The 27,620-nt window shown below is 40.3% G+C and overlaps 1 protein-coding gene across 4 annotated transcripts in view; it reads right to left on the minus strand.

The window, feature by feature from the left end:
• The window catches only part of SBF2 (SET binding factor 2), a 563,151-nt gene that overhangs the window by 296,258 nt on the left and 239,273 nt on the right, over nt 1–27,620 (minus strand). For all 4 annotated transcript variants that reach the window (XM_074955034.1, XM_074955032.1, XM_074955033.1 and 1 more), the window contains exon 3: nt 17,561–17,698. In XM_074955034.1, the coding sequence (XP_074811135.1) occupies nt 17,561–17,698 (138 nt within the window). The remainder of the gene's footprint in view (nt 1–17,560; nt 17,699–27,620) is intronic.

Genomic DNA, 27,620 nt, shown 5'->3' on the forward strand with positions numbered 1-27,620 from the left:
GACAGAAGGGTAAATACCAAGTAATTCTGCAATGATCTTTTCCCTCTACTACAATTTGTTTAGTTTAGAGCACACATCTTGATCCACAGTTGAAACTTAGTATCAGTTTCAAATGCCAATTTACAAATGGCAAGAAAAGTACAAATTACTGTTAGTATCTCTAGTTTCCCAGAAGGGTTATTTTTGTTATTTTCTTTGTTATTTTTATTATTTGCCAAAGTAATGGTGAGTAGAAACACTGCCTTAATCATGGTAAATATCTGATCTCCACTGTACTCAGAGACCAAAATGGAGCCAAAAAGCTGAGAGGTTCTAATGACCAGATAACTTTCTTCTTGCTCAGCTTTCAACTACCCTTTATAAAAAATATCACTGCAGGCTGCTACTGAACCTGATAATCTCACACAGAAAAACTGAAATGGGCTTAGGCACGTACTTTGTATCCAATTAAATTAATTGTATTAACAGTTTTTCTTCTACTGCACCTAGGGCGCAACAGAAAAATAATGGCAAATTGACTATGCTAACAAAAACATTTTATTGAACATATCTTACTAGTGAGATGCCTTCACTATGTTTATAGATTAGGCAACAGTGTCACAGATTCCTAATTTTTCCCTATATCCCACCATAATATCTTGGATTTGCTAACAGGGTAGATCTCCGTTTCATGATCAGATTAATTTTCATCTGGATGCTTTGTCCAAAAAATTTCAAATAGTAATAAAGGTAAGAATAAATGGAATAGTTTATTACATTCAAAAATACAAAGATTTTTGAAGCAGATGATTAGTTACAGACATATTTTGTGAGTTTGTTACTGGTTTCTTGTTTTTATATCTGTTTGATACAGTTTTTGAATGACTGTTAAGGGCACCCAGGATATTAAGGGCACCATTTTGTTATTTTTATAAATCTAAATAAATAAAATCAATCAACTTAATTTCATTTAAAGCTTGAGCTTGGGCTTTATTCACGATGGCCTCTCTTAAAATGGTCTAAAACCTTCCACCGCCAAAACCACTCTTAACAGAAAGAATGATAGATTAGTCTCAGAGTAGCAGCCGTGTTAGTCTCTTGTTCACATTCTGACCTATTCATGATAACAACAGCACCTCCTTTGTGTTGTAAATGGCTTGTCTAGTTTTTGTAAAGTCCAGCCACGAGGAAGTTTATGGAGACAAGCCATTTACAACGCACACTTTGCTTCTCCACAAAAGAAAAAGTACACTAAACTCTCTAAACTACTACATGCCACAAGGGGCCACAACAGTGGTTCCCTTAACCCACCCAGCAATATTGTTAATCTATCCAACTATACTTGTAGCCCAGCAAAAGAATCTGTCCCATCTCGGGGCCTCTCCTTCTGCCCCTCCACCCCCACGAACATGATAGAGTTCTGTGGTGACCTAGAATCCTATTTTTGACGTCTCCGACTCAAGGAATATTTGCAACACACCTCTGAACAACATACTAACCCACAGAGACCTTCCTACCAAGACTACAAAAAGAAGGATTCTGGGTGGACTCCTCCTGAAGGTCGAAACAGACTGATCTTCTACATAGAGTGCTTCCGCCGACGTGCACGGGCTGAAATTGTGGAAAAGCAGCATCACTACCCCCTAACCTCAGCTGTGCAGAACACAATGCCATCCACAGCCTCAGAAACAACTCTGACATCATAATCAAAAAGGTTGACAAAGGAAGTGCTGGCGTCATCATGAATAGGTCGGAATATGAACAAGAGCCTGCTAGGCAGCTCTCCAACACCACTTTCTACAAGCCATTACCCTCTGATCCCACTGAGGGTTACCAAAAGAAACTACCCCATTTGCTCAAGAAACTCCCTGAAAAAGCACAAGAATAAATCCACACAGACACACCCCTGGAACTCTGACCTGGGGTATTCTATCTGCTACCCAAGATCCATAAACCTGGAAATCCTGGATGCCACATCATCTCAGGCATTGGCACCCTGACAGCAGGATTGTCTGGCTATGTAGACTACCTCCTCAGGTCCTACACTACCAGCACTCCCAGCTATCTTCGAGACACCACTGACTTCCTGAGGAAACCACAATCCATCGGGGATCTTCCTGAAAACACCATCCTGGCCACTATGGATGTAGAAGCCCTTTACACCAACATTCCACACAAAGATGGACTACAAGCCGTCAGGAACACTATCCCCGATAATGTCACGGCAAACCTGGTGGCTGAACTTTGTGACTTTGTCCTCACCCATAACTATTTCACATTTGGGGACAATGTATACCTTCAAATCAGCGGCACTGCTATGGGTACTCGCATGGCCCCACAGTATGCCAACATTTTTATGGCTGACTTAAAACAACGCTTCCTCAGCTCTCGTCCCCTAATGTCCCTACTCTACTTGCGCTACATTGATGACATCTTCATCATCTGGACCCATAGAAAAGAAGCCCTTGAGGAATTCCACCATGATTTCTACAATTTCCATCCCACCATCAACCTCAGCCTGGTCCAGTCCACACAAGAGATCCACTTCCTGGACACTACGGTGCTAATAAACGATGGTCACATAAACACTACCCTATACCGGAAACCTACTGACCGCTATTCCTACCTACATGCCTCCAGCTTTCATCCAGACCACACCACATGATCTATCATCTACAGCCAAGCTCTACGATACAACCGCATTTGCTCCAACCCCTCAGACAGAGACAAACACCTACAAGATCCCTATCAAGCATTCTTACAACTACAATACCCACCTGCTGAAGTGAAGAAACAGATTGACAGAGCTAGAAGAGTACCCAGAAGTCACCTACTACAGGACAGGCCCAACAAAGAAAATAACAGAACGCCACTAGCCATCACCTTCAGCCCCCAACTAAAACCTCTCCAACACATCATCAAGGATCTACAACCTATCCTGAAGGACGACCCATCACTCTCACAGATCTTGGGAGACAGGCCAGTCCTTGCTTACAGACAGCCCCCCAACCTGAAGCAAATACTCACCAGCAACCACACACCACACAACAGAACCAATACCCCAGGAACCTATCCTTGCAACAAAGCCCGTTGCCAACTGTGTCCACATATCTACTCAGGGGACATCATCCTAGGACCTAATAACATCAGCCACACTATCAGAGGCTCGTTCACCTGCACATCTACCAATGTGATATATGCCATCATGTGCCAGCAATGCCCCTCTGCCATGTACATTGGTCACACTGGACAGTCTCTACGTAAAAGAATAAATGGACACAAATCAGATGTCAAGAATTATAACATCCATAAACCAGTCGGAGAACACTTCAATCTCTCTGGTCACGAGATTACAGACATGAAAGTTGCGATATTACAACAGAAAAACTTCAAAACCAGACTCCAACGAGAGACTGCTGAATTGGAATTAATTTGCAAACTGGATACAATTAACTTAGGCTTGAATAGAGACTGGGAGTGGATGGGTCATTACACAAAGTAAAACTATTTCCCCATGTTTATTCCTCCCTTCCCCCCCCCCAGTGCCCTCAGACGTTTTTGTCAACTGCTGGAAATGGCCCACCTTGATTATCACTAAAAAAGGTTTCCTCCCCCCCTCCCTCCTGCTGGTAATAGCTCACCTTAAGTGATCACTCTTGTTACAGTGTGTATAGTAACACCCATTGTTTCATGTTCTCTATGTATATAAATCTCCCCACTGTATTTTCCACTGAATGCATCCGATGAAGTGAGCTGTAGCTCACGAAAGCTTATGCTCAAATAAATTTGTTAGGGTATGTCTACACTACGAAATTAGGTCTAATTTATAGAAGTCGGTTTTTTAGAAATCATTTTTATATATTCGAGAGTGTGTGTGTCCCCACAGAAAATGCTCTAAGTGCATTAACTCGGCAGAGTGCTTCCACAGTACCAAGGCAAGCTTCGACTTCTGGAGTGTTGCACTGTGGGTAGCTATCCCACAGTTCCTGCAGTCTCCGGAAATGAGATTCAAAAGTTCGCGGTTCTTTTCCTGTCTACCTGGCCAGTGCATCTGAGTTGAGAGTGCTGTCCAGAGCGGTCAAAATGGAGCACTCTGGGATAGCTCCCGGAGGCCAATACCGTCTAATTGTGTCCACAATACCCCAAATTCGACCTGGCAAGGCCGACTTAAGCGCTAATCCACTTGTCAGGGGTGGAGTAAGGAAATTGATTTTAAGAGCCCTTTAAGTCGAAAAAAAGGGCTTCATCGTGTGGACGGGTGCAGGTTTACGTCGATTTAAAGCTGCTAAATTCGACCTAAAGTCCTAGTGTAGACCAGGGCTTAGTCTGTAATGATAGATTAGGTGCTCATCTGGTGAATTATAGTAACTGATTGTAGACAACAGGTCAGACTGCCAGAAAAAAAGTGACAGAGAAACACACAACACTTAAACTCTTTCTCCTCATCATCCAACACTGATTCATTGTCCTGAGTTAGCCCTGGGACATTAAGCTTTCTTCTTTAACTGGCACGTTCATTTGGGAGCATGCTACCACCAAACTAGCTTTAGCAGTCAGGCTTTCTGTTCAACATTTTTTCTGCCATTAATTTCAAAATGATATCAACATAGCCAAAATCTTCAACATTAGGAACTAAAGTCAATGATCAGACAAAGTAATTTTTAAATATAATCTCATGTAAGTCAGTGATAGTCAAAGTAGGCGGAGTCAAGGTAACTAAATAGCCCCACATCACAGTAAGATATGGTGGAACACCTGTTCAGTCTAAATGCAGTTGGATTTCATGGGACCATGTTTTTTTGCTCATATTGAGGACTTGAAAAGTTTATCTGACACCTAAGAATCCAAGAACTAATCCATTTTATCAGAATGAAGTATACCTGCATTGCCACAGCCTTCCTGCAATTTGAAGGAATAAAAGCAGTCACTCACATTAAGATCATACCTAGAGCTTATGGGCACGGAAAAGGGTGAAAGCATTTAAAAAGCTCGATATTAGAGGTTGAAAGAGGTTCTCTTGCTGTGGAAGTTGGGAGTGGAGGGGAGAGAGAGAGGGGTCAGAAAGAGAAAATGAGAAAAGAGGGAAGAGGCAAAGGACTTCATTTCTGCAGGAATTTAGAACAATATACCTCACTACTTTCTGGTCCAAATTTAAAACTTACCTCTTCAGTCTTGCTTTCCCACTAAGAAGAGCAAGCAAGCATGCATGCACACACGTGCACACACCCACACAATGTTATATACATATACATACACATACACACATATACATATGCAACTAGTCTCTCTGGCAGGGAGGAAAAGAAAGGAAACCTCACATGACAGCACTAGTATCCCTGTTTATTCTTCACCCTGGAAAGTGCTCAAATACCATGAAAATAGCCATGACACAAAAGTCTCAGTAGAATCTACTTGAATGAGAAGAGGAAGAAAAAAAGATCCCTGGGGAAGAGAGAGAAAACCTGGAGCTCTTCATTGGTCCTGTCTTGTTTAGTGTTTGAGCCCCAGATGGCCCAAGGCTCCCCTGCTGGTCTAGATCTGGTTTTCAACGACAGGTCTACTCCACATTTTTGCATTCCAATGCTAGCTCTTTAGACTGTGACAGTCTGTACCTTTATATTTGCCCCATTTACAGGATTATGGTAAACCTTGCACAAAGTATGCCTTGTGAGGTGCCATCTGAAAACTCATGATTTGCTGATCATTATTGTCCTGGTAAAATATGTGTGGCAATATTGCATATAAATTATAATATCCTACTGTCTGATATTACTGGGACATGCTCCAACACATTGTGGAGGCAGCCACAAACCCGTTCCCCAGAGACTAAAGGTTAGCCAATGCCTCAGCCAGGAGCCAACAAAATCAAATGGACCATCACTTAATCAAGTGGCCGCTCTTTGGCAGAAGAGAGGGTGGGGGCAAAAATCTACATCTTGAACAAAGAAACAGCTGGAGGTTTCCATCCACAGACTTTCTGCCTCTCAACCATCAGCTGGAGATTATTCTTGCACAAGAGAAAGGATTATAAGAGGAAAGAAATACACCTCGAATTATCTCTCCCTTTTTCTCTATCAATGACACCAAAAACGCTTGAAGAAGAAAGGAAGCAGCTTCAAATTCCCTTAGCTTGTTAAGTTAGGTATTAGTTGAGTTTTACTTTTTATTGCTTTGTAACCAATTCTAATTTTTATGCCTCGTCACTTGTGATCACTTAAAACCTATCTTTCCAGAATTAATAAATTTGCTTTATCTAAACCAGTGCGTTTGGATTGTGCTTGTGAAACTCCATTTGGGATAACAGGATTTGTGCATATTATTTTCTGTTAATAAAATGATGGACTTTATATGAGCTTGTGTTGTCCAGGTGGGAGCTGGGCAGTACAAGACGCACATTTCTGGGGGGAAATTTGGGACTGGTATTTGCTCGTGTTCCCCTGCAGTGTAATTTATGAGTGGCTGGCTATACCACTCATACAGTATAACTGGGAGTGATTTAAATGCTGGAGGCTTTGCGTGAGCAGACCAGGAATGGTTGCTCTCACAGCGAATCACCTCAGATTGGAGAACTGCACCCAATTGGAGAATTGAGGGGACACAGCTGTCCAGACACAGTTAAAGGTTTCCTCTGTTATTGCCACTGCTTGCATTTGGGCATGAGGACAACAAGGGTACACTTAAGCCTGATCGTCCTCTCATTACATCTTTTTACACTGATGTAATTCTACAAAAGTCAAAGTGGAGTTACCTCTGACTGACACCAATTTAAACTGAGTAAAAAAATCATTAAAAACAGTGAGATACCATAGGGCTTTGCAGAACTGAAGGTGGAACCAAACACACACGTTTGGAACAAGATCCCACAATGAATCACTGTAATGGAAAACTGAATGTGCATCAAGGGAGTTCAAACATAGGTAGGAAGCAAATCTTTAATTGCCTTGTTTACAATAAATGTTAAGTGTCCAAGAAAACAGAGAGAACATCTCTCATATATAAAATCTTTGAATCCCACTGAATACTGTAAAAAAACTGTACAAGAACTGTTTGACATTATGTAAGTTTTATCTTACAATCTTGCCAAGGTTAGCAAGACCTTTGGTAATCTGCTAATTGCCAGCAGAGGCAGATTTAGAATCCACACCTGACTTCTTATTTTAAAATAAATGATCTAAGTTTTGCCTCAGTAAATTCATTCAGACCAACTCTTTCTTTCCATGCTAATCTCTATTGGAGCTGAATACAGCCTAGTTCATACTGAACTGGTTTACCAATCATAAGCCAAGAAAACAGGCAGCAGTAATTCATTTTATTTACGTTTCAGTATATAAAAATGCACGTAACCAATTTCAAACACATGTAGTTTTTGTTTAACAGGGTACTGTACTGTGCTTTGTCCCTGCTGCTGCCTTACTGAATACTTCCCCATTCTGAATGAGGTGTGTGGCTGACCAGTCAGTTTGTAATTCTGGTGTTCATAACTCTGAGATTTACTGTATTTAAAGTGCCTAAGAGACAGATATGTACCTAAGTTTAATTGATTTCAGTGGGAGTTAGGCATCTATATGCTTTTGAAAATCCCAGTGGGCACCTAACTGCATTTTTAGGCACGTACAGATCTTTAAAAATCTGTTCCCTAGGAACATTTGAAAATTTTATCCTCATGATCTCCTCTTTGCTCCCAATCCAGAACATCTCTCCTTAGGCCAATGGATATTTTCTAGCTGCCGCTTTGCCTGTGTACATTTGGGTGTTCTGTACAACTGACATGCAGAAACTTCATGGGGCTGGAAGAATACTCAGAACAGTTGGTATATAGGGAGCTCTGGGGAGCTAGAGCATTATCAGTGCAGAGGGATTGCTCAGAAATTTTAACAGCAAGCCTCTACCTAAAGCTGTACTAAGCATTGCAAATGAGAGCTGTCAGAATTTTGCTTGCCAAATCCTCTTGCATTTTCAAGTAGGCAGGAAAAGGCATCTCCTTGGCCCAGGACCTTTAACTTTTCAAGTTTCAACTCCTTGCTCCAAAGCACGGAGACACTAGAGCTCTTTAAAGAAATGGTTAGACCCAAAACAAGTTGCATGAACAGATGAACGTAAGAAATAAAAATTTTATTTCACGCACAAGTTGTTAGGAAGGAACAAAAATAGTATATACAGTACAGTAACGTATATGAATAAATATGTTTAGCTAGTGTCTTGCAAACATTTTTTCATAACATAATCAGCTCTTTTAGAAAACAGATATTAAATTCCTTCTAAATGTATTTTAGGAAAACATTTTAAAAGATTTGCAATAAAATGCAATATTGGAAACATTTATGGATGGAAAGTCAGCTATGTGGGGTCTACTGCCAGGATTAAAGTGTTTTCTTAAATTTGTAATCTCTTACATCCTCTGGGCCAAGAAGGCTGGGGGACATTAGACTCATAGACTTTAAGGCCAGAAGGGACCATCATGATCATCTAGTCTGACCTCCTGCACATTGCAGGTCACAGAATCATACCCATCCACTCCTACAATAGACCCATAACCTCTGGCGGAGTTACTGAAGTCCTCAAATCATGACTTAAAGACTTCACATTGTGTAGGAAGCACACAGCACTGGCGTTACAGGAAAAAGGGAAACAGCACCTCCAGTTAGAAAGTGGAATTGTTGGGACCTGAAGATAGTCCTGCCCAACACTTTTAGCTAGAAGGATGTTGGCCTTGACCACGAGAGGCAGGGATGGGGAGGGAAGCTAGGGAAAAAATGGTTCTTGTGTGGACATTTCAAAATCACATATTATCCAAGCCAGTATATCACATTACTTAAATAAAGGATACAAGTGAGAGGTTTTACCACTAAATACAGGAAGTTTCACTAATTCCCTCATTTTTATAATTCTGTATCAGTTTAAAAACAGTTTTCTATTTTTGTTCTCTAACTTGTTTGCCATCAAGTGGCATAAATTATAGGAAAAAAACTACTGGAACACCACTATTAGGAATACAGAAATTTGTGATCTGTCTAGTTATACTAAACTTAACCTTTAATCTTTGGTCTACCAGAGACCTTCAGATTTATAATAAAAAGAAATAACTATTTTTTTTCAATTTCAGGTGTATAGAACATTAACTATAAAATCTTCCATTTATATAAGCAACTGAAAGGAACCAGGGTATTATTTAATCATTGTATGACATTATGCCATCTATTTTTCAGAATATTTAGAATGTGATGATAGAACACAGTAAACATTATGAAAAAGAACATTCTTCCAAAAGAAACATTTTGGGACAGTACTTGTAAACCAACAAAGAAACAAATGCATGTCACTTTCATGCCAAGTTTAACATTTGGGACATTCACAGCATACTTGAATGTCTTAAAAACAAAATACACATTAACATACTGCCCAAAAGATGTTCAGATGTCACGTTTCCAAAAAGATATCACTGATTGCTCTCATTGTCTGCTAAAACAATACCACAGACACTCAATTTTTTTTATGATATACATTTTTGCTCAGTAAGATTATAAACATTATGGTCCAACCAAAGAAGATCAACTTTCTGAAGCCCAATGAAGTTTAGGTTCGTAGTGTTACTTTGACTCAGGAAATATCAGTGGATGTTTTTCATTCAGTCATTTTGTGAAGTTTCTGCTTGTGATGTTTTCAGTCAGATCTATTTTCCAGAGTTGGGTCTTTACCATATTTACAAACATTGGGCCTCCAATATTTTAAAGTGTATTGTTCAGTGTACAATGCCTGGGCCCACATCAAGCATTTATGCATATGCACACCTTTATGTACAACCAAGTACACATGCATTTTTTGAAATGGATGTTTCAGATGTCATTGAATAAAGTTAGTGAGATTGTACTCTACCTCATTAAGTAGAATTTGTGCAAAGAAAAAAAATCTAAAATTGAACTTATTGGTTTTGTTGCTTTGTTTTACTTGTCGCGAGGGTGGGGGCAGTTCCTCTTTTAAAGTATAAGAACACTGTAAAATTTTAACATTTATCTTTGACATTGGTCCCATTTGGGAACTTAACACGAAGGATGCCATCTCTGGGCCCTCTTCAGCAATTGTCAGTGAAAATTCTAACTGAATAGTTGCTATAGAGCACGGTTGAAGTCAGCTGAAGTTTTGCCTAAGTAAAGAGTGCTGATCAAATCTCCATGTATTCTTATTATTTGTATTATAGTGGCATCTAGAAGCCCTATTCAGAGATAAGGGGCTCGTTGTGCTAGGAACTGAATAACAAAAATGTGTTTTTATTAAACCACCCATGGTTTGGCTATCGTACTAAAGTTACACAAAACAACAAACGGAGTTTTGAGAGTGAATTTTGAAAAATTAAATGATGAAGAATGCAAAGAAAATGATGAATGCATAGGAAGAAAATCTAAGGGGAAAAGAAGTTCAGGAGAGCTGGCAGTTCCTCAAGAAGACAATATTAAAGGCACAACAGAAAACTATTCCAATGCAAAGGAAAGATTGGAAGAATAGTGAGAAGCCAATATGACTCCATCTGGAGCTCTTTAATGACATGAAATTATATAAAATGTGGAAATATGGTCAAATTCATGAGGAGTACAAAAGAGCAGCACAAGTATGTTCAATAATATTTAGATAAGTTGGATGTATTCAAATCAGCAGGGCCTGATGAAATTCATCCTAGGGTACTTAAGAAACTAGCTGAAGCAACCTCAGAGCCATTGGCAATTATCTTGGAGACTTCCTGGAGGATAGGAGAGGTCCCAGAAGACTGGAGAAGGGCAAACATAGTATTTATCTTTAAAAAGGGAACAAGGAGGACCCGGGGAATAATAGACCAGTCAGCCTAATGATAATACTCTGAAACATACTTGAGCAAATTATTACACAATCAATTTATAAGCACCTGGAAGATAATAGGGTTATAAGGAATAGTCAGCATGCATTTGTCAAGAACGAATCATGCCAGACCAACTTATTTTCCTTCTTTTATTTTCCTTCTTCTTTCCTTATTTTCCTTCTTTGGACCTAGTAGATAGGGAAAGCAGTAAATGTGATATACCTGGATTTCAGTAAGGTTTTTGAGACAGTTCCACATGACACTCTCATAAGCAAACTAGGGAAATTTCTAGATGAAATTACTATGAGGTGGGGGCACAACTGGTTGAAAGATGGTACTCAAAGAGTAGTTCTCTATGATTTTCTGTCAAACTGGGAGGGCGTATTAAGTGGGTCCCACAAGGGTCATCCGTGGATCCAGTACTATTCAATATTTTCATTTATGACTTGCATAATAGAGTAAAGAGAATGCTTAAAAAAATCTGCAGATGACACTAAGCTGGGAGGGGTTGCAAGCACTTTGAAGGATAGGTTTAAAATTCACAATGACCTTGACAAACTGGAGAATTAGTCTGAATCCAACAAGATGAAATTCAATAAAGACAAGTACAAAGTACTTCATTTAGGAAGAAAAAAAAACCCAAATGCACAACTACAAAATGGGGAATAAGTGTCTAAGCGGTAGTACTACTGAAAAGGATCGGGGGCTATAATGGATCCCAAACTGAATATGGGTCATCAATGTGCTGCTGCTGCTAAAAAAAACACTAATATGATTCTTGGGCGTATTAACAAGAGAGTGTCACATGTAAGACACAAGAGGTAGTTGTCCTACTCTCCTCAGCACTGGTAAGCCCAAGTTGGAGGGCTGTGTCCAATTCTGGGCACCACAATTTAGGAAAGATGTGGACAAATTGGAAAAAGTCCAGAGGAGAGCAACAACGATAAAAGGTTTAGAAAACCTTACCTATGGGGAAAGATTTAAAAAACTGGGCATATTTAGTCTTAAGAAAAGGAGACTGAAGGGGGACCTGATAACAGTCTTCCAGTATGTTAAGGGCTGTTAGAGGACGATGATCAATTGTTCTCCATGTACACTGAAGATAAGACAAGTCGTAATGGGCTTAATCTGAAGCAAAGGAGATTTAGGCTAGATATTAAAACTTTCTAATGATAAGGGCAGGTAAGCTCTCAAATAGGCTTCCAAGTGAGGTTGTGGAGTCCCCATCATTGGAAGCTTTTAAAAACAAGCTGAACAACACGTTAGGGATCATCTAGGTTTACTTGGTACTGCTACAGTGCAGATGTCTGGACTTGATGACTTGTCGAGGTCCCTTCCAGCCCAACATTTCTATGAATCTTCTGAATACTGCTCTCAAGGCTTATCAACATTTCCAGTGGCAGGGGAAAGAATGAGCTGAGTATTTTTTTTCTCATAGACTCAGTAGACTTCAAGGCCAGAAAGGAACATCGTGATCATCTAGTCTGACCTCCTGCACATTGCAGGCCACAGAACCTCACCCATTCCTGAAATAGACCCCTAACCTCTGACTTAGTTACTGAACTCTTCAAATCATTGTTTAAAGTCTTCAAGTTATAAAGAATTCACCATTTACACTACTTTAAGCCTCCAAGTGACCTGTGCCCCGTGCTGCAGAAGAAGGTGAATAAAACCCAGGGTCTCTGCCAATCTGACCCAGGGAAAAATTCCTTCCCAACTCCGAATATGGCAATCAGACCCTGAGCATGTGGGCAAGACCCACCAGGCAGATACCTGGGAAAGAATTCTCTGTAATAACTCAGAGGCTTCCCCATCTATTGTCCCGTCTTACATCTGTTAGTTTGAACATAGAATACTCAACAATAAAGGGAGAAATTACCCTTGTGTGTTGGATGGTCAAAAGGAAACAAACTTCTGGCAGCGGTTAGAAACTACAGTAACTCCTCACTTAAAGTCGTCCTGGTTAACACTGTTTCGTTGCTGATCAATTAGGAAACATGCTCGTTTAAAGTTGCACAATGCTCCCTTATAACGTTGTTTGGCAGCCGCCTGCTTTGTCCACCGCTTGCAGAAAGAGCAGCTGGTGGGGGCTTGGAATCAGGGTGGACTGACAGCCCCACATCAGCTCCCCGCTCCGCTAAGTTCCCTGTGCGGCAGCCGCCCAGCAGGATATCAATTGCCGGCAGTTCAGCTGTCCCTCCCCCCACTGCCATTGCTGCTCCTGCCCTCTGCCTTGGAGCTGCTCCCGGAAGCCTCCTGCTTGCTATGCAGGGGGGAAAGAAGGGGGCTAATGTCAGGGTGACCCCCTCTCCCCCTCGCTTACCCCATTTCCATAGAGCGGGGGGGACACGACAGGGCTCAGGACAGAGGGAGCGTGCTGGCAGCAGGGGCTGTCTCAACTTCCTGATCTACTTAAAAAGGCAAAAGTACTTAGAGTGGAGTCAGAGTACTTAAAGGGGCAATGCGCATCTCTCTATAATCCTAATCCTAACTATACATATACAATGATGGGGTCTAAATTAGCTTTTACCACTCAAGAAAGAGATCTTGCAGTCCTTGTGGATAGTTCTCTGAAATCATCCACTCAATGTGCAGTGACAGCCAAAAAAGTGAACAGAATGTTGGGAATCATCCAGAAAGGGATAGATAAGACAGAAAATATCATATTACTTCTATATAAATCCATGGTATGCCCACACCTTGAATACTGCGTGCAGATGTGGTCGCCCCATCTCAAAAAACATATACTGGAATTGGAAAAGATTCAGAAAAGGGCAACAAAAATTATTAGGGGTCTTGAACGGCTTCCGTATGAGGAGAGATTAATAAGACTGGGACTTTTCAGCTTGGAAAAGAGGCGACTAAGGGGGGGATATGATAGAGGTCTATAAAATCATGAGTGGTATAGAGAAAGTAAATAAGGAAGTGTTATTTACTTCTTCTCATAATACAAGAACAAGGGGCCAACAAATGAAATTAATAGGTAGCAGGTTTAAAACAAACACAAGGAAGTATTTTTTCACCCAATGCACTGTCAACCTCTGGAACTCCTTGCCAGAGGGTGTTGTGAAGACCAGTACTATAACGGGGTTCAAAAGGGAGCTAGATAGATTCATGAAAGATAGCCACTGATGGACCTATTAGCCATGATGGGCAGGAATGGTGTCCCTAGCCTCTGGGGACACCATCCTCTGTTTGCCAGGAGCTGGGATTGGGTGACAGGGCATGGATCACTTGATGATAACCTGTCTGTTCATTCCTTTGAGGAACCTGACATTGACCACCGTCAGAGGACAAGATACTGGATTTGATGGACCTTTGGTCTGACCCAGTATGGCCATTTTTATGTTCTTATGTTCTGTCTCACATACACAGGATGTGTGTTTCTGTCTGCCATGCTGTCTCCCCTCCCCTGTAGAGAGTGAGGCTACATTAATAACAATGTGTTAATCCTTGAGGGCTCAGCTGTTCTAGTTCATCATTTAGCAGTAAGGCATTCCCTGGGAAATATCCCACCCTCTGACTTCATCACCTCAACCAAGTTTCACAATCATCATTGCTGTGTACAGTATTAAATTGTTTGTTTAAAACTTATACTGTGTGTTTTGTCTGGTGAAAAAAATTTCCCTGGAACCTAACCCCCCTATTTACATCAATTCTTATGGGAAAATTGGATTCGCTTAACATCGTTTCGCTTAAAGTTGCATTTTTCAGGAACAGAATTACAACATTAAGTGAGGAGTTACTGTAATGGAATTCAGAAAGGGTTTTTAAGGAGTTGGGTTTGAGGGGGAATCTGGGGCATTTTAATACTTTTTTTTTTAATCTGGTGCTAAGGTCGCTTTTGTAGCTTGCTATGGAAATTCTTATTTCAGCACCCAACTGCAACAGTACACAAGGAGCTCTGACTTCTAGAAATGGACGGTAAGAAGAAACTGAGGGAGGTATAGGGTGGCTTTATCCTTTATACCTCCTGCTGGGCACAAGGATACATACTCCATCCCAACAGGTATGAGTAGAGAAAACTCTCCAGTCTGAATGCCCTAGGCGCTCAAACATCTAAGTGGAATCGACATGTGCAATCATTTGAAGAATATGTATATTCAACTAACTAAATAAGCTGGTGGATATATGCTACCTATAAGTGGCCATGTAATTTAAAATGCAATCTACATTTTATATGCTTTATATTGAATACATTTGGTCATACACAATGTCGCACTGAGAAACAAGGCTGAATGTGGACAGTGGGAGCTTACTTCACAAGGTTAAATTCAAGGTTCTCAGTTAATTTATCTCAGTATCTAGATGCAAGATTGTCTATTTTAGAGCCTTTGAAAGGCTCACAAGAGAAGTGTGAATTTATTTAATACTAGGATCCTACTGTGTTACAGCTGCTAGGCTTTTAGGTATAGTGTTCCGTTTCCACAGTTGAGTTTCAAGGTATTTAGAAAAAATACTTGTTACTGTTCTCTATCTCGCAGGGAAACAGTGTACCATGAAACAATACAATACAATACAGATTGCTGCTTTTAGTGTTTAAATAATCTTCTTATTGAATCAACATTAGGTCCATGTAGACTTGAAAACATTATTAGCTTTTTGAAGTAACTATTTCAGAAACTCAACCCTTTTAAAGTCTTTTCGTGAGTTAGAACGGTAAATACAAATCTGCATTGTTCTCAAGACTAAAAATTATTGTCCAAGATTTCATTGTTTATCATTTAGGTCCCAGACACAGCAGTTCACAGACTCATTTGTTTAATGAGGCATACAGCTGATGGTCAAAGCTATATTACTTAGTTACATAGTTCAATGCTTCAACAAGATTATCTTTCATTAAAGTTGTACATGTGTTCAATTCTTGTCTAATGACCATGTAATATGGCACGTCCACTTATTATCTTTGGGCTTCATAACGAAACAGGAAGTTTGGCTATAAACAATGCAGTCACGGAACAAGCTTCACCAAAGCAAGTTCATCTGAAAAATATGCATCCTTCAGAAGATGGGCAGGAACAGCGCTCTATGGACCAAGATCCTACTACTTTTTTGCATCTGTCTAATTATTAGGCAATATTAGAAATAAAGTTTTTAGTTCATATGGGACCAGTTGTTTAATGAGTATTTCTTGCAAGAAGTTAATTAATTAAAAGCAGTTGTTGGAAACTGCAGCATCAATAATGACCTAGCCAGAATTAGTATAGAGATTATGAAATTCACAATGATGATGAAGAGTACCTGTTTGCAAGCTTTAATCAGCCATGAAAGCATTGCTATGGAATATTTCCTTCCATACTTTAAAAACAAACGAAGAGTAGACAAGACATAAAGGCCTTTTTTCTTAGTTTAATCTATGAAAATATCCGTAGATCTTCAATGAACTGTACTGAAGTAAAGTCTATGCAGTTTTTTGGCTACATTTCTACAATTCAACTCAATTAGTTTATTTGCCCGAAACTCATCTTAAAAAAACTGTAGAGCTAAAGAAATAGAGTGCACCCAAGATTTCTCCTGCTATTCTTAAAATTCCAGTTGTGTCTAAAAGGTACAATATAAAATTGCTGCTATTCAGCAAACTTTTTTTTTTTTTTTTTAAATTATTCAGTGAGGTTTTCAGTAGCAGTATAGAGTAATATTTCAACTCCAGGAACATGGAAATCATACTAATAGAATTTTTTTTTAAAAAAAGTTAATTGTGAAATAATAGCAGTGTTTTTTCAATTAAATCTATCTGCTCTTAAGGAACAAATAATTTTGGATCACATGTACTAGATGCGTAATTTTAGAAAACACACTAGTGACAAACAATACCAAGATTTTATTTATTTGTGATTATTTACAGTGATACTATATGTTGGAAGGAAAGTTTCAGACATAACTAAATTTCATAATTATGAAGTGCATTAAGTTTGTCCTTAGGTTCTTCCTACCAAGGATTCCAAATAATATGATACAATATAGACTATTTGAATTAATTTACACCAAACGGGAAATAAAGTGCCTTTTTTTGAATTGATTAAAATTGTCAAAAAATTAATAAGACATTTAAAAAGGATCACTGCCAAATAGTTAATACCCAAAAACTGATTTACCTAAACAAAATTGCATAATTTGAGGACTATCCTTTCATTTCTAAAAATCTATTGTTTTATTAATCCATTAGTTTTGCTAATAAATGGAACTAAACAAATGAGATTAACCACAAGAAGATATATACAGTACATAGATACACAACATTTAACATTTAAAACAACATATAGGTCTACAATATTTTGTTATTCTGAGAGAGACAGCCAGCAGAGGGAGCAAAAGTTAACAAACTCTATTCATGGAGCAGAGATGACAGTCACTATGCTAATACACAAACAAGGAAGTAAATGAAAAAAACACCACCATCTGTCTTACCTTGCATAAAAAATACATGCAAAAAATAACTGCTAGACAGAAAAAGGGAAAAAAAACCCAGTATGGAGTAACACTTTTATTCTAATTCTTCTAAGCGATTTTTTTCAAATAGTGGAGGGTAAAAACAAATAAAAGGATCTCAAATAAGTACTCTGAGGTGTCCTTTCAATTAAACAAAAAAAACCCCCAAACCCATATACAGACTTTTAACATACAAAAATTCCCTCATCTGAATATAGGAATATTGTCTGAACTAAAATTATTTAACAACACTCTATTATGAGTATTTATTGTTTTTTAAATGCCTCTTTTCTTGCTCTTTATTTTTGATTCCAAGAGATTTACCTGCAGGTTGATCTCTGCTTCATAGAAAGTTAAGCATGAACAGTAGTGCCGTTCTGAGTCTATATCGGTCAAAACCACCACAAAGAATGTAGGCTGCTTTCTTTCTCTGGACAACTGCCATCCTGCAGGCTGACAAAACTAATTAAAGAAAACAAGAAAATGCCAAAATATAGTTAAACAACAGTAATACTATTTTAGAAAAACATCACAAATAGTTTCTAACAATATAGCAGAAGTTTTCTTGAAACATTAAATGTAAAAAATAAATACAAGAAATAAAAGTATCTGTGCACAACAGTACATAATGATACTCTGCAAAACAAGGACAGAGCTACCTACCAGATCTTAAGGCCTATCATCAGCTGGTGTAGACTGTCATAGCTTCATAGATTTCAATGGAGTCATGACAATTTACACCACCTGAGAATCTGCCCCCCCTCCCCCTCCCAATTCAGTATTCAGGTCTTTCCAGGTGCATTGATCAAACACTGATGGCAACAGGACTTGTGCACTTTTATGGAGAGAAAAATATCTCAGTCCAAATTCTGATGTGGACCTTACAAGAGATTTTGCACCCTAAAATTATTTCTATATTCCCTTGCAACATCTCTTAACAAAATAAATTGAGACTATAATAATATGAAAGATGAAACAGGTCTTGAAATTCTGGTAAAATACTTTTAACATTTTGCAGGTTGGTGCTTATTAATATAACTGGATAGGTTTCCCTTCCTGTTGCCTATTGCAGAGCGTGAAAGTACCTTCAAGTCTGAAGATTATTCATCAAAAGAAATCCAAGCAGACTAACCAAAAATATATGACACACTTGCATTACAAGGGCTATTTTGGCTGCCCTCAACGGGGCCAAAGTTAGTGGTACGGTGCATTTATAACAGGTAAATTGCTAAAACCGATACTCTAATTGCTACTTTGACCAGAATTTTCTCCTTTAAAACAGTCACAGCTTATTTTCTATACAATTCCTTATCAGTCCTCTAATTAAATATGCATGAAGTAGTCACACAATTTAATCTTCTGAACTATAATGTAACATTACAAACTGAGAAATCTGAATAAATTAATTCAAACAGAATACACTTTTTTTTTGCTACAAGTAATTCAAATTCAAGCTGAGCTTTACTTATGCAAAATTAATTGTTAAAACTCTGACATGCAACTCATTTTTTATTTAAAGACGTACATTATCATTTGCAAAGTATTTCTGCACATTAGCTTTCTGCAACAGTGGAAAAAAACCTTTTCAAGTGACATGGCATGGAAAAAGTGAAAATGGAAGTGTTATGTACTCCTTCATATAAAACAAGAACCAGGGGTCACCCAATGAAATTAATAGGCAGCAGGTGTAAAACAAAAGGAAGTACTTCGCACAATGCACAGTCAACCTGAGGAACTTGTTGCCAGGAGATGTTGTGAAGGCCAAAACTACTACTGAGTTTCAAAAAGAATTAGATAAGTTCATAGAGAATAGGTCCATCAATTGCTATTAGCCAAAATAGTCAGGGCTGCAACCCCATGCTGTTAGTGCCCCTAGTCTCTGACTGCCAGAAGCTGGGAGCGGACGAGGGGAAGGATCATTCTATGATTGCCTGTTCTGTTCACTCCCTCTGAAGCACCTGGCATTGGCCACTGTTAGAAGACATGATACTGGGATAGATGGACCATTAGTCTGACCCAGTAAGGCCGTTCTTATGTTCTAAACATTTACACTGAAGTATCCCATGCTGGATGCCTGTCGCAGGATGATAACAATTTTTTAATTTCAGCTAAAACAGTCCAAAATTTTTCAATAATGAGGTTAGGCAAAAGTACGTGTTAAAAAAACTTCTACTGGGAAGCTTTAGCATCTCCCTGCTTCGAAGAAGGGATCTGAAATATGGCAGGGAGCTGCTGTGGTTTCAGGGACAAATGCTTTGCCATCACTGTGAAAATCTGCCCAAGTTACAAGCCTCTAAAAACATCACAGTTCATACATGCACGTGCACCTCCACAGAGCATGACTTTAAATGTAAATACCATGCTGTTAGATGGAGGGATGCTGGGTTGGAGTATTTGATCCTGTCTCTGTCCCGGGTCAACAGGTCAGTGAAGAGCTAAATCCAGATGCATGGGTGCACAGACACCTGGAGAATATTCAGAAACAAGAACTACCTGGGCTACTTAGGAGCAATCAAGATCACTAATGTTCCCTTGTTTAATCTTCTTCAGAACATGGGGTAAGAGAGGGATGATTAAAAACTCACATCAGCTGTCCAACGCCCTCTGGAGTCATAGCCTTGAGCTGTTCTGGAGCAATAGATGGGATATTTCTTGTTCTCTTGACATACAAAGATAGCAACACTGTTGAAAGATGCTCCATCCCACGGAATCATGTAATTACTATTTGTGGTCTCTGGAAAAATGTCTGCTGAGGCTGTCTGCTAATGTACTGTGTACCCCTATGAGGTGCGCTGCCAAGAGGCTGGTCTAGTGTCATATACACCAGTTCCAGAGACTAATCACTTCTTTGCAAAGAGGGGTGGACCTTGCTCCCATTTGTTAATGTAGTAACGTTGTTCAACATGACTTGGACATGTAAGGGTTGAATAAATGGTAGGAACTGCTTGCAGGCTTCGTGTACTGCACCACAGTGACATTTGAACAATTTTTGTAGTGGGGATGCTGAAAGCCATTGAACAAAACTGTAAACCCTGTATATAATGGAAACCACTTCAAGCCAAGGGGTGCTTATCATCCCTACTTTCAGCACTCCTGACTGAACACAGCTCCAGAAGATTTATGTGTAACTGGAATTCTTGGTGATCCAGGTACCCTGTGCTACGTGATCATCCCACCTTAGTAGGATCACTGTCTGTGATCAGTCTTTTGAACCCCAAAGCAGACCATCTCTCTGTTCTCCCACCAGGAGACAATAACCCAGACCCTGGTAGGAGAACAGAGAGGTGGGAGATACCCAGTGAACAGAGGGTTGTTCTTGAGTCTTTCAGGGAAAGTAGTGACTCATCTCTCTTTTTGACGAACAGATTATTTCTCTCAGAAGCTCTATGGTGGATTGAACCTCCTGGGAAAATCTGGACAACTGGTGCCACAATGCCTAATGCATGATTACAAAAGTCACCATTTAGTAGGAGACTGCATCTGTTACATCTACTGAGGTTTGGGGTCTGATCTAGCCAACAATTTACCTTCATCAATAATTGACAGGGACTGTAACCTATCCTCTTGCGACAGTTTGTTGGTAAACTCCAAGAATTTATTATAATTTATTACATAAATTTCAACATTAACACTTGGCAATTTGCTTTGCAGCACTGTAATCATGTCAAAGTAAAGTTTTCTTCCAAAGATCTAAACATTTCACCTCTTTCTCAGAGGGTGTAGATTTAGTTTGGTGTTGTCTGTTTCTTTTAGCTACAGCCTGCACCAATAGCAAGTTAGAACTGGGGTGGTCGAGTAATTATTCTGCTCTCTTAGCTGGTATGAAGTATTTCTCCTCCATTGTCTTTGGGGTGGGAGCACAGGTAGCTGTAGCATGCCAGATTGTCTTGGCCAGTCCTTGGTAGTGCCACCTTAGTAGGACCAACACTCTGAAGAATGTCCAGTAGCTCGTGCGGATGGGTCCTGTCCTGTACTTGTTCCATGGGGATCTGGCATGTATCTGCAATCCTCATCAGGAGGTCCTGCAACTGCCTGTAGTTATCAGGTGGTGATGGCAAGGCTGATGCGACTGCCTTGTCTGCGGACAAAGATGAGAACCCTATCGGTGCGGGCATTTCTGTCTAATCTGGTTTCTCTTCCTCCTCCATTTATCCTTGGAGGAGCCGAAGTTCTTCCCTCCATGAAGAAGTTTGCCTTGATTCCAAATGGGATCTGGTGTTTTCAGAGTGACTTATGTATGGACCCCTAATTTCCCTAGAACCCCAATAAGGCCAATGTGAGGGGTCACAGGGAAATTAGGGTAGTAGTCCCCATAAGGGAGGATACCACTTGTACTGAGTGGGATGGCACCCATGATATCCAGGACCCTCTATTTGAGCTAATCCCTTGTGTAGAGGGGAGTGGTGAAGCTCTCCCACGGACACCAGACTCGTCTGAGGTGGCTTCAACACGAATAGGCAGTCCCAATGATATCAGGAGTCTTATTATGCCCCTGCTGGTCGATGGTACTGGTGAATGCCTTTGGGGACCTCCCTGGTTAGGTGTGAGGACCTCCCTGGTTAGGGTCAGATCCAACAGTATCAGAGATTCTGTACATGGTACAGAACACGATACATGTTAATGTCCCTGAAGTGAGGGAGCGGGCTGGGCTTCTTTCCTTCGATGGTGTCAGTGGTGTTGGTCTTGCCGCAGTCTCTGGCACTGATAGCTCCTCCTCAGGCTGCATCGGTACTGATGCTGTAGGAGGCATTCACCACCTTCCATCCCTTTCTGGTACCAAAGACAACTGTACTCCTTCATTGAGGGCCAGCTTCAGGATGCTCTTGGTCTTTGGTACTGGGAAACCAGTACTGTGCTCCTTGTGAGTTTCTGATACCCCCATATTGGGGGATGGAGTCTCAGCCTACTTACAGGATGTCAGAGAAGAGGTCCTCTTTTAGGATCATGATTTGGGAGGGGGATTTCTCACATTTCTTGTAAGATTATTTGATCTCACCTTCCTCCTGCCTTTGTTTGTTAGCTGTACTCCATTTGACTCTGGAGCTGGAGACCACTGTGCTCAGAGGGACGTTCTCGGAGGCCTCAACCAACGTACAGGGGAGCCTGACTGGCCAGGTTCGGACTGCGGCCTCATTGCATGGTCTACTAGGAATCTTCAGAACCTGTACTTCCGGGCTTGAGAGTTTCAGCTTGGAAAGGACGGGCAGATGCTGCACTGGGAGGAGAAGCTTCCTCGAGGCAACAGAGGCACCTGTTGTGGTCATCAGTGACCAGAAAGTCCCTGCGGCAAGATAACAATTCTTGAACCTGGGATCCTCAGCATATTAGGAACCCTGTATGAGGAAGGGAGGGAAGGACCCCAAATCCTAACTATTAACAGTTACTAAAAATACACTAACTATAAAAACTAACAGATCTTGAAAGCTATTTACAGATGAGGACAAAGTTTGAACAAGAGGAATGTTAGCTAACCCTGTGGATACTGAAGTTCTGTCTCAGATCATGAGTGGTAGAGAGCAACTGGAGAGACAGTCCATCTGCTTTGCCCCTTATGCCCTCAGGTCGGATCTCAAGGAGATGAGGGACAGAGGCTTGGACCAATGGAACAAGGAGACGAGGAACGCAGGCGTGGACCAATGGACGCTGCTAGCAAAGTCTTCTGGTCTCAGGTGCATGTAGCATGTGCACATCCCAGAGTGGAATACACACTGGGATCATAACCAGTGTTCCCTCTAATTTTTTCCACCCATGTGCGGAATGAATTTTGTTATGTGCACCAATATGGAGGTGATGTGTGACATAACAAAATTCATGTGGTGGGGGTGGGACCGAGTGGTTTGGAGTATGGGAGGAGTCTCAGCGCTGGAGCAGAGGGTTGGGGTGCAGGGGTGTGAGGACTCCGGCTGGGGGTGCAGGCTCTGGGGTTGGGCTGGGGATGAGGGGATCTTGGCTGGGGCAGAAGATTGGGATGCAGGGGGTGAGGGCTCTGGGGGTGGGGCAGGGGGTGAGGGGTTTGGGGTGCAGGAGGGTGCTCAGGGGCTACAGCTCCCCCCGGCTCTCTCCCCCCGCCGTGGCAGCTCTGGGGCTGGGAGGGGAGAGGTGCCTCTCCCCGCCGCGGCAGCTCTGGGGTTGGGGCTGCAGGATAGGCGCCCTTCCCCCGGCCCTAGCAGGTCCAGGCCAGGGGAGAACTGCCCCAGGAAACCCATCCGCAGCTGGGTCCGGGCCACTCTGGCCGCGCTGCAGCAGAGTTGGGGCCAGGGGAGGGGCGCCCCTCCGCTCAGCAGGTCCCCGAACGGGTTCCTTGAGTGCCTGCGCAGCGCTAAATAGGCTGCTGCGCAGCTGCACAGCTTCCAGGGAACTTAGACCATAACCCAAAGAAGAAATACCTATTCTGTGAGCAAGGTCTAGCCTGTACACTGATGAGACAGGGATCCTGCAGAAAACATAGTCTTTAATTATATGATCATATACTATCACAACACATAAGGGGGTTGAATTAAATCTGCAACCTTAATACTGGCATTTCCCAACTTCTCAGTGCTCGAGTTTACAACCTTAATATTCTTTTAACACAGTTTTTTGAATGTATATTAAAACAAGAGTTATTTACATGCCAATTGTATTAGTCTAACTTGAATAAACCATTGCTAGGGGGGCTACTATAAATGACGGATAAATGAAAATTACACCTAAATTATAATGTGAAGGGGAAAAGAGGGCTGCACAGGCAAGTGCAAAGGAAATACAGTCTGCTAGGTTCAGAATATAATCAAAGGTGTGTAGTGAACTGAGAGCAGTGAGCTATCAATGCTGATTTCACAGTCCTTATGCTTATTTAATTCCCACTGATGTCAAAAGGAACTTTGCATGGGTTAAGATTAGAAATATAATTTATTCCTTCTAGATCTGCTTATTTCACTAGCAACAAAAATACGTCGTTTAGCAAAGAAAATGTCATAATCCTGGCTAAAATGTCTGAGCCATACTGGCTGACAGGGAAATTCCATGTTTTCAAATAAACCGGAAAGGAAGTAAAAAAATCAAAATTGAGGAAAATGCATGCCTCAAAGGAATTAAAATAATGAATGACATGCAGTTTCCATAAAAACACTAAGATACTTTTGCGTAACATTTATCAGTGAAAACAACACAGAAGGAAACCTTAAAAGTCAATACAAATATAACTTACTAGACAGTAATGAGAAGCTGATTAACATGAGTCTAGTTATTAAGTCAGAACAGTAAAAATATGTTTTCTTACTAAAATTCCACACCAGACAAAAATCACTATTAATAAGAATGTAATCGAAAGGTCATGTGGGTTCTTCTGTACAATAAACAATGAGAAGCAGAAGTTTAAAAAATAAACATTTTCATATTGTTTCACTTATTTGCAGAATTCTTGGAACTAGAACACAGTTTCTATCAAATACCAAGCCAGACAAGATGGTTGTGTATTTATAACATTCTGAGTCTAATGGTAGGTGACTGCTTCATATTTCCTGCAATTTATGAAATAGAAAAGAACTTTATTCCTAACAATCCAACATGCATACTCCAACAGTTGAGCTAAAAGAACAGATAAATAAAGCTGCTCATATATTTCTAAAGCTATGGAATTACATTCCATAATTTAATCAAGGAAGCAAATAAGTTTCCATTAATTACTCTCAACTGCTTTCTTAGGCCAGGTCTAAACTAGAAAAATAGGTTGTAACTAAAAATGTATTAGCTACTACGTTGTCTAGTGTAGATGGGGTTTAATACCTTTAAAAATGTGTTACCGGTTCATAGTCAACCCTAGATTCCCCTTTAGGGCTGAGCATGACCAGCTAACACTTTTTAAAGGCGTTAAGCCTCATCTAAACCAATGTTTATAAACTGCTGGTTATAACTTGTTGCCTGACGGGTTTTTAAAGACATTTTCCCAACTCTGTCCCTGTATCTTTTTATGAAAGCATATCTACTTGTATAGTTCAGCACAGCTCCAAAGCTTGAAGGAACATTAAGCTTTGTCATATATTTTATTTCCAGGAGTTACACAACTTGAGATAATTCTAGTACAATAATTTTAAACACCTAAACCTTTTCCAATATCGCTTTCAAATTCACAATGCTGAAATAAACAAACTGCAAATCCTGCAGGGGACATTTATATGTTTAAAGTTGACTTGGAAAGAATACTTTAAAAACTGAGTTTGTACCTACTTTATTATTTATTTGTATTATCATGACGCCTAGGAGCTCCAGTAATGGACCAGGACCCCAGGTGCTAGGTGCTGTACCAACACAGAACAAAAAGACAGTTTCTGTTCCAAAGAGTTTAAAATCTAAATATAAGATAAGAGAATCAACAGATGGATACAGACAGATGGGAGAGTAAAAGGAAACAGAAATATGGTCAGCACAGAGGGCTGTGGTCTTAGCATACCAGCAGCCTACCTGTTGTTTTTGTACGCTTCACAACGGCAAAGCAGAGTCTTAAAGAAGGTTTTGAAGGCCAAAAAGATTTTTCTCACCAACCACAGAAGTCCCATGTACTAATTTGGGTTTTATAGGAAAATATTAGGAAAGCTAAATCTGATCCTCTCTGGTTTTGCTAGGGAACGTATTGAAGATCTCAGAGCATATGTACTGATTATAACCTCTCACATCTTAAATGGAAGTTGAAACTTTCACAAAGCCATTCTTTCTAGCAACACATAATGCATTGCTGTAAAGTAGGTATTACCAAACAAACACTAATTTTAAACAGGCTGCATAATATTCCTTCTCTCAACTGCCCATTTTTCTGTCTCTGAACTCGTCAGGTCATCATTTTACTAGTTCTTCAGCTCAGGTCACCATTATTTGTATTACAGCAGCACCTAGAAGCCCCAAACAAGATCTGGACCATGTTGTCCTATTTAGGGACAATCCCTGCCACAAAGAGCTCACAATCGAAACAGAAAAGACACAGGAAGGTAAAATGGGAAACAGAGGCACAGAGAGTTGAAGTGATTTTCACAGTCACACAGCTGGTCAGGAGTAGACCTGTGAACAGAATCCAAGTCTCCCAAGTTCCAATCCAGTGCTCTATCAATAGACCTCAATGCCTCTACCTCCTCCTTCACCTCCAGTGCCCTATCAATAGCAGTAGACTGCCTCCTCCTTCCAGTCTACTAGTAATGAGGAGGATGTTAAACAACATCTACTAAGGATAAACTGTTTTTAAATTAGCTGGCCCAGATAACTTGCACTGAAGACTCCCAAAAAAGACTGAGGAGATCTTTGGCGCACTGATGTTAACTTTTAATAAATCTTGGAATACCGGGGAAATTCCAGAAGATGAAAGAAGCGCTAATGTTGTGCAAAAATTCAAAAAGGGAAAGCAAGATAACCCAGGTAACTACAGTCTGGTGAGCCTGATAGCAATCCTGGGCAAAATAATGGAAAAACTGATACATTATTCAACTGAAAAAGAATTAAAGGATAGAAATACAATTAATGCCAATCACAACATGGTTTTATGGAAATTAGATCTAGTCAAACAAACCTGATTTCATCCTTTGGGATTACAAGTTTGGCTGATAAAGGTAACTGCATTGGTGCAATACAGACACTTTTGAAAGGCATTTGACTAAGTACCACATGACATTCTGATAAAAAAAATTAATACTAAATAATATCAATGAAGGAAAAATTAAATGGATTAAGAGCTGTCTAACTGACAGATCTCAAAAAAAATCTGCTAATGGGAAATCATTATTGAGGAGGGTTCCATGGCAATGTTCCCTCTAATTTTTGACGGGCTGCGTGCGCAAAAAATTTCTTCTGTGCAAATTTTTGTGCGTGCAGTGTTTGCCATGTGCGCAGGGTTTAGGATCTGTGTGCGCGCGCACAGCTTAGAGGGAACAGAGTCCACAGGAATCAGTAATAGGCTGGACACTATTCAACATTTCCGTCAGTGATATGTAGGTAAATATAAAATCACTGCTGATAAAATCTGTGGATGAAACAAAGATTAGCGGAGTGATAAATAATTATGTGAATAGGGCAGTAGCACAGAGCAATCTGATTCACTTGGTAAACTGAACACATCCAAACAAAATGTTTTAATACAGTCAAGTTCAAAGTTATACATCTAGAAACATACCTACAAAATGAGGGACTGTTTCCTAAGAAGCAGTGAAGCCGAGAAGGATTTAGGGGTCAGAGTAATTAAACAAGAGCTCCCAGTGCGATCCTCAGATATATAAAAATGAGTAGAAAGCAGGAGTAGGAGGTGATTTACCTCTGTGTACAGCATTGGCGAGAAATACTGGAATACCATGTCCTGTTCTGGTGTCTGCATTTTAAAAAGATGGTTCAAAAACTGGAGAGGGTGAAGAAAGAGCCACAACGA

The sequence above is a fragment of the Natator depressus genome, chromosome 6, assembly GCF_965152275.1.
Source record: "Natator depressus isolate rNatDep1 chromosome 6, rNatDep2.hap1, whole genome shotgun sequence".
Taxonomy (NCBI): domain Eukaryota; kingdom Metazoa; phylum Chordata; order Testudines; family Cheloniidae; genus Natator; species Natator depressus.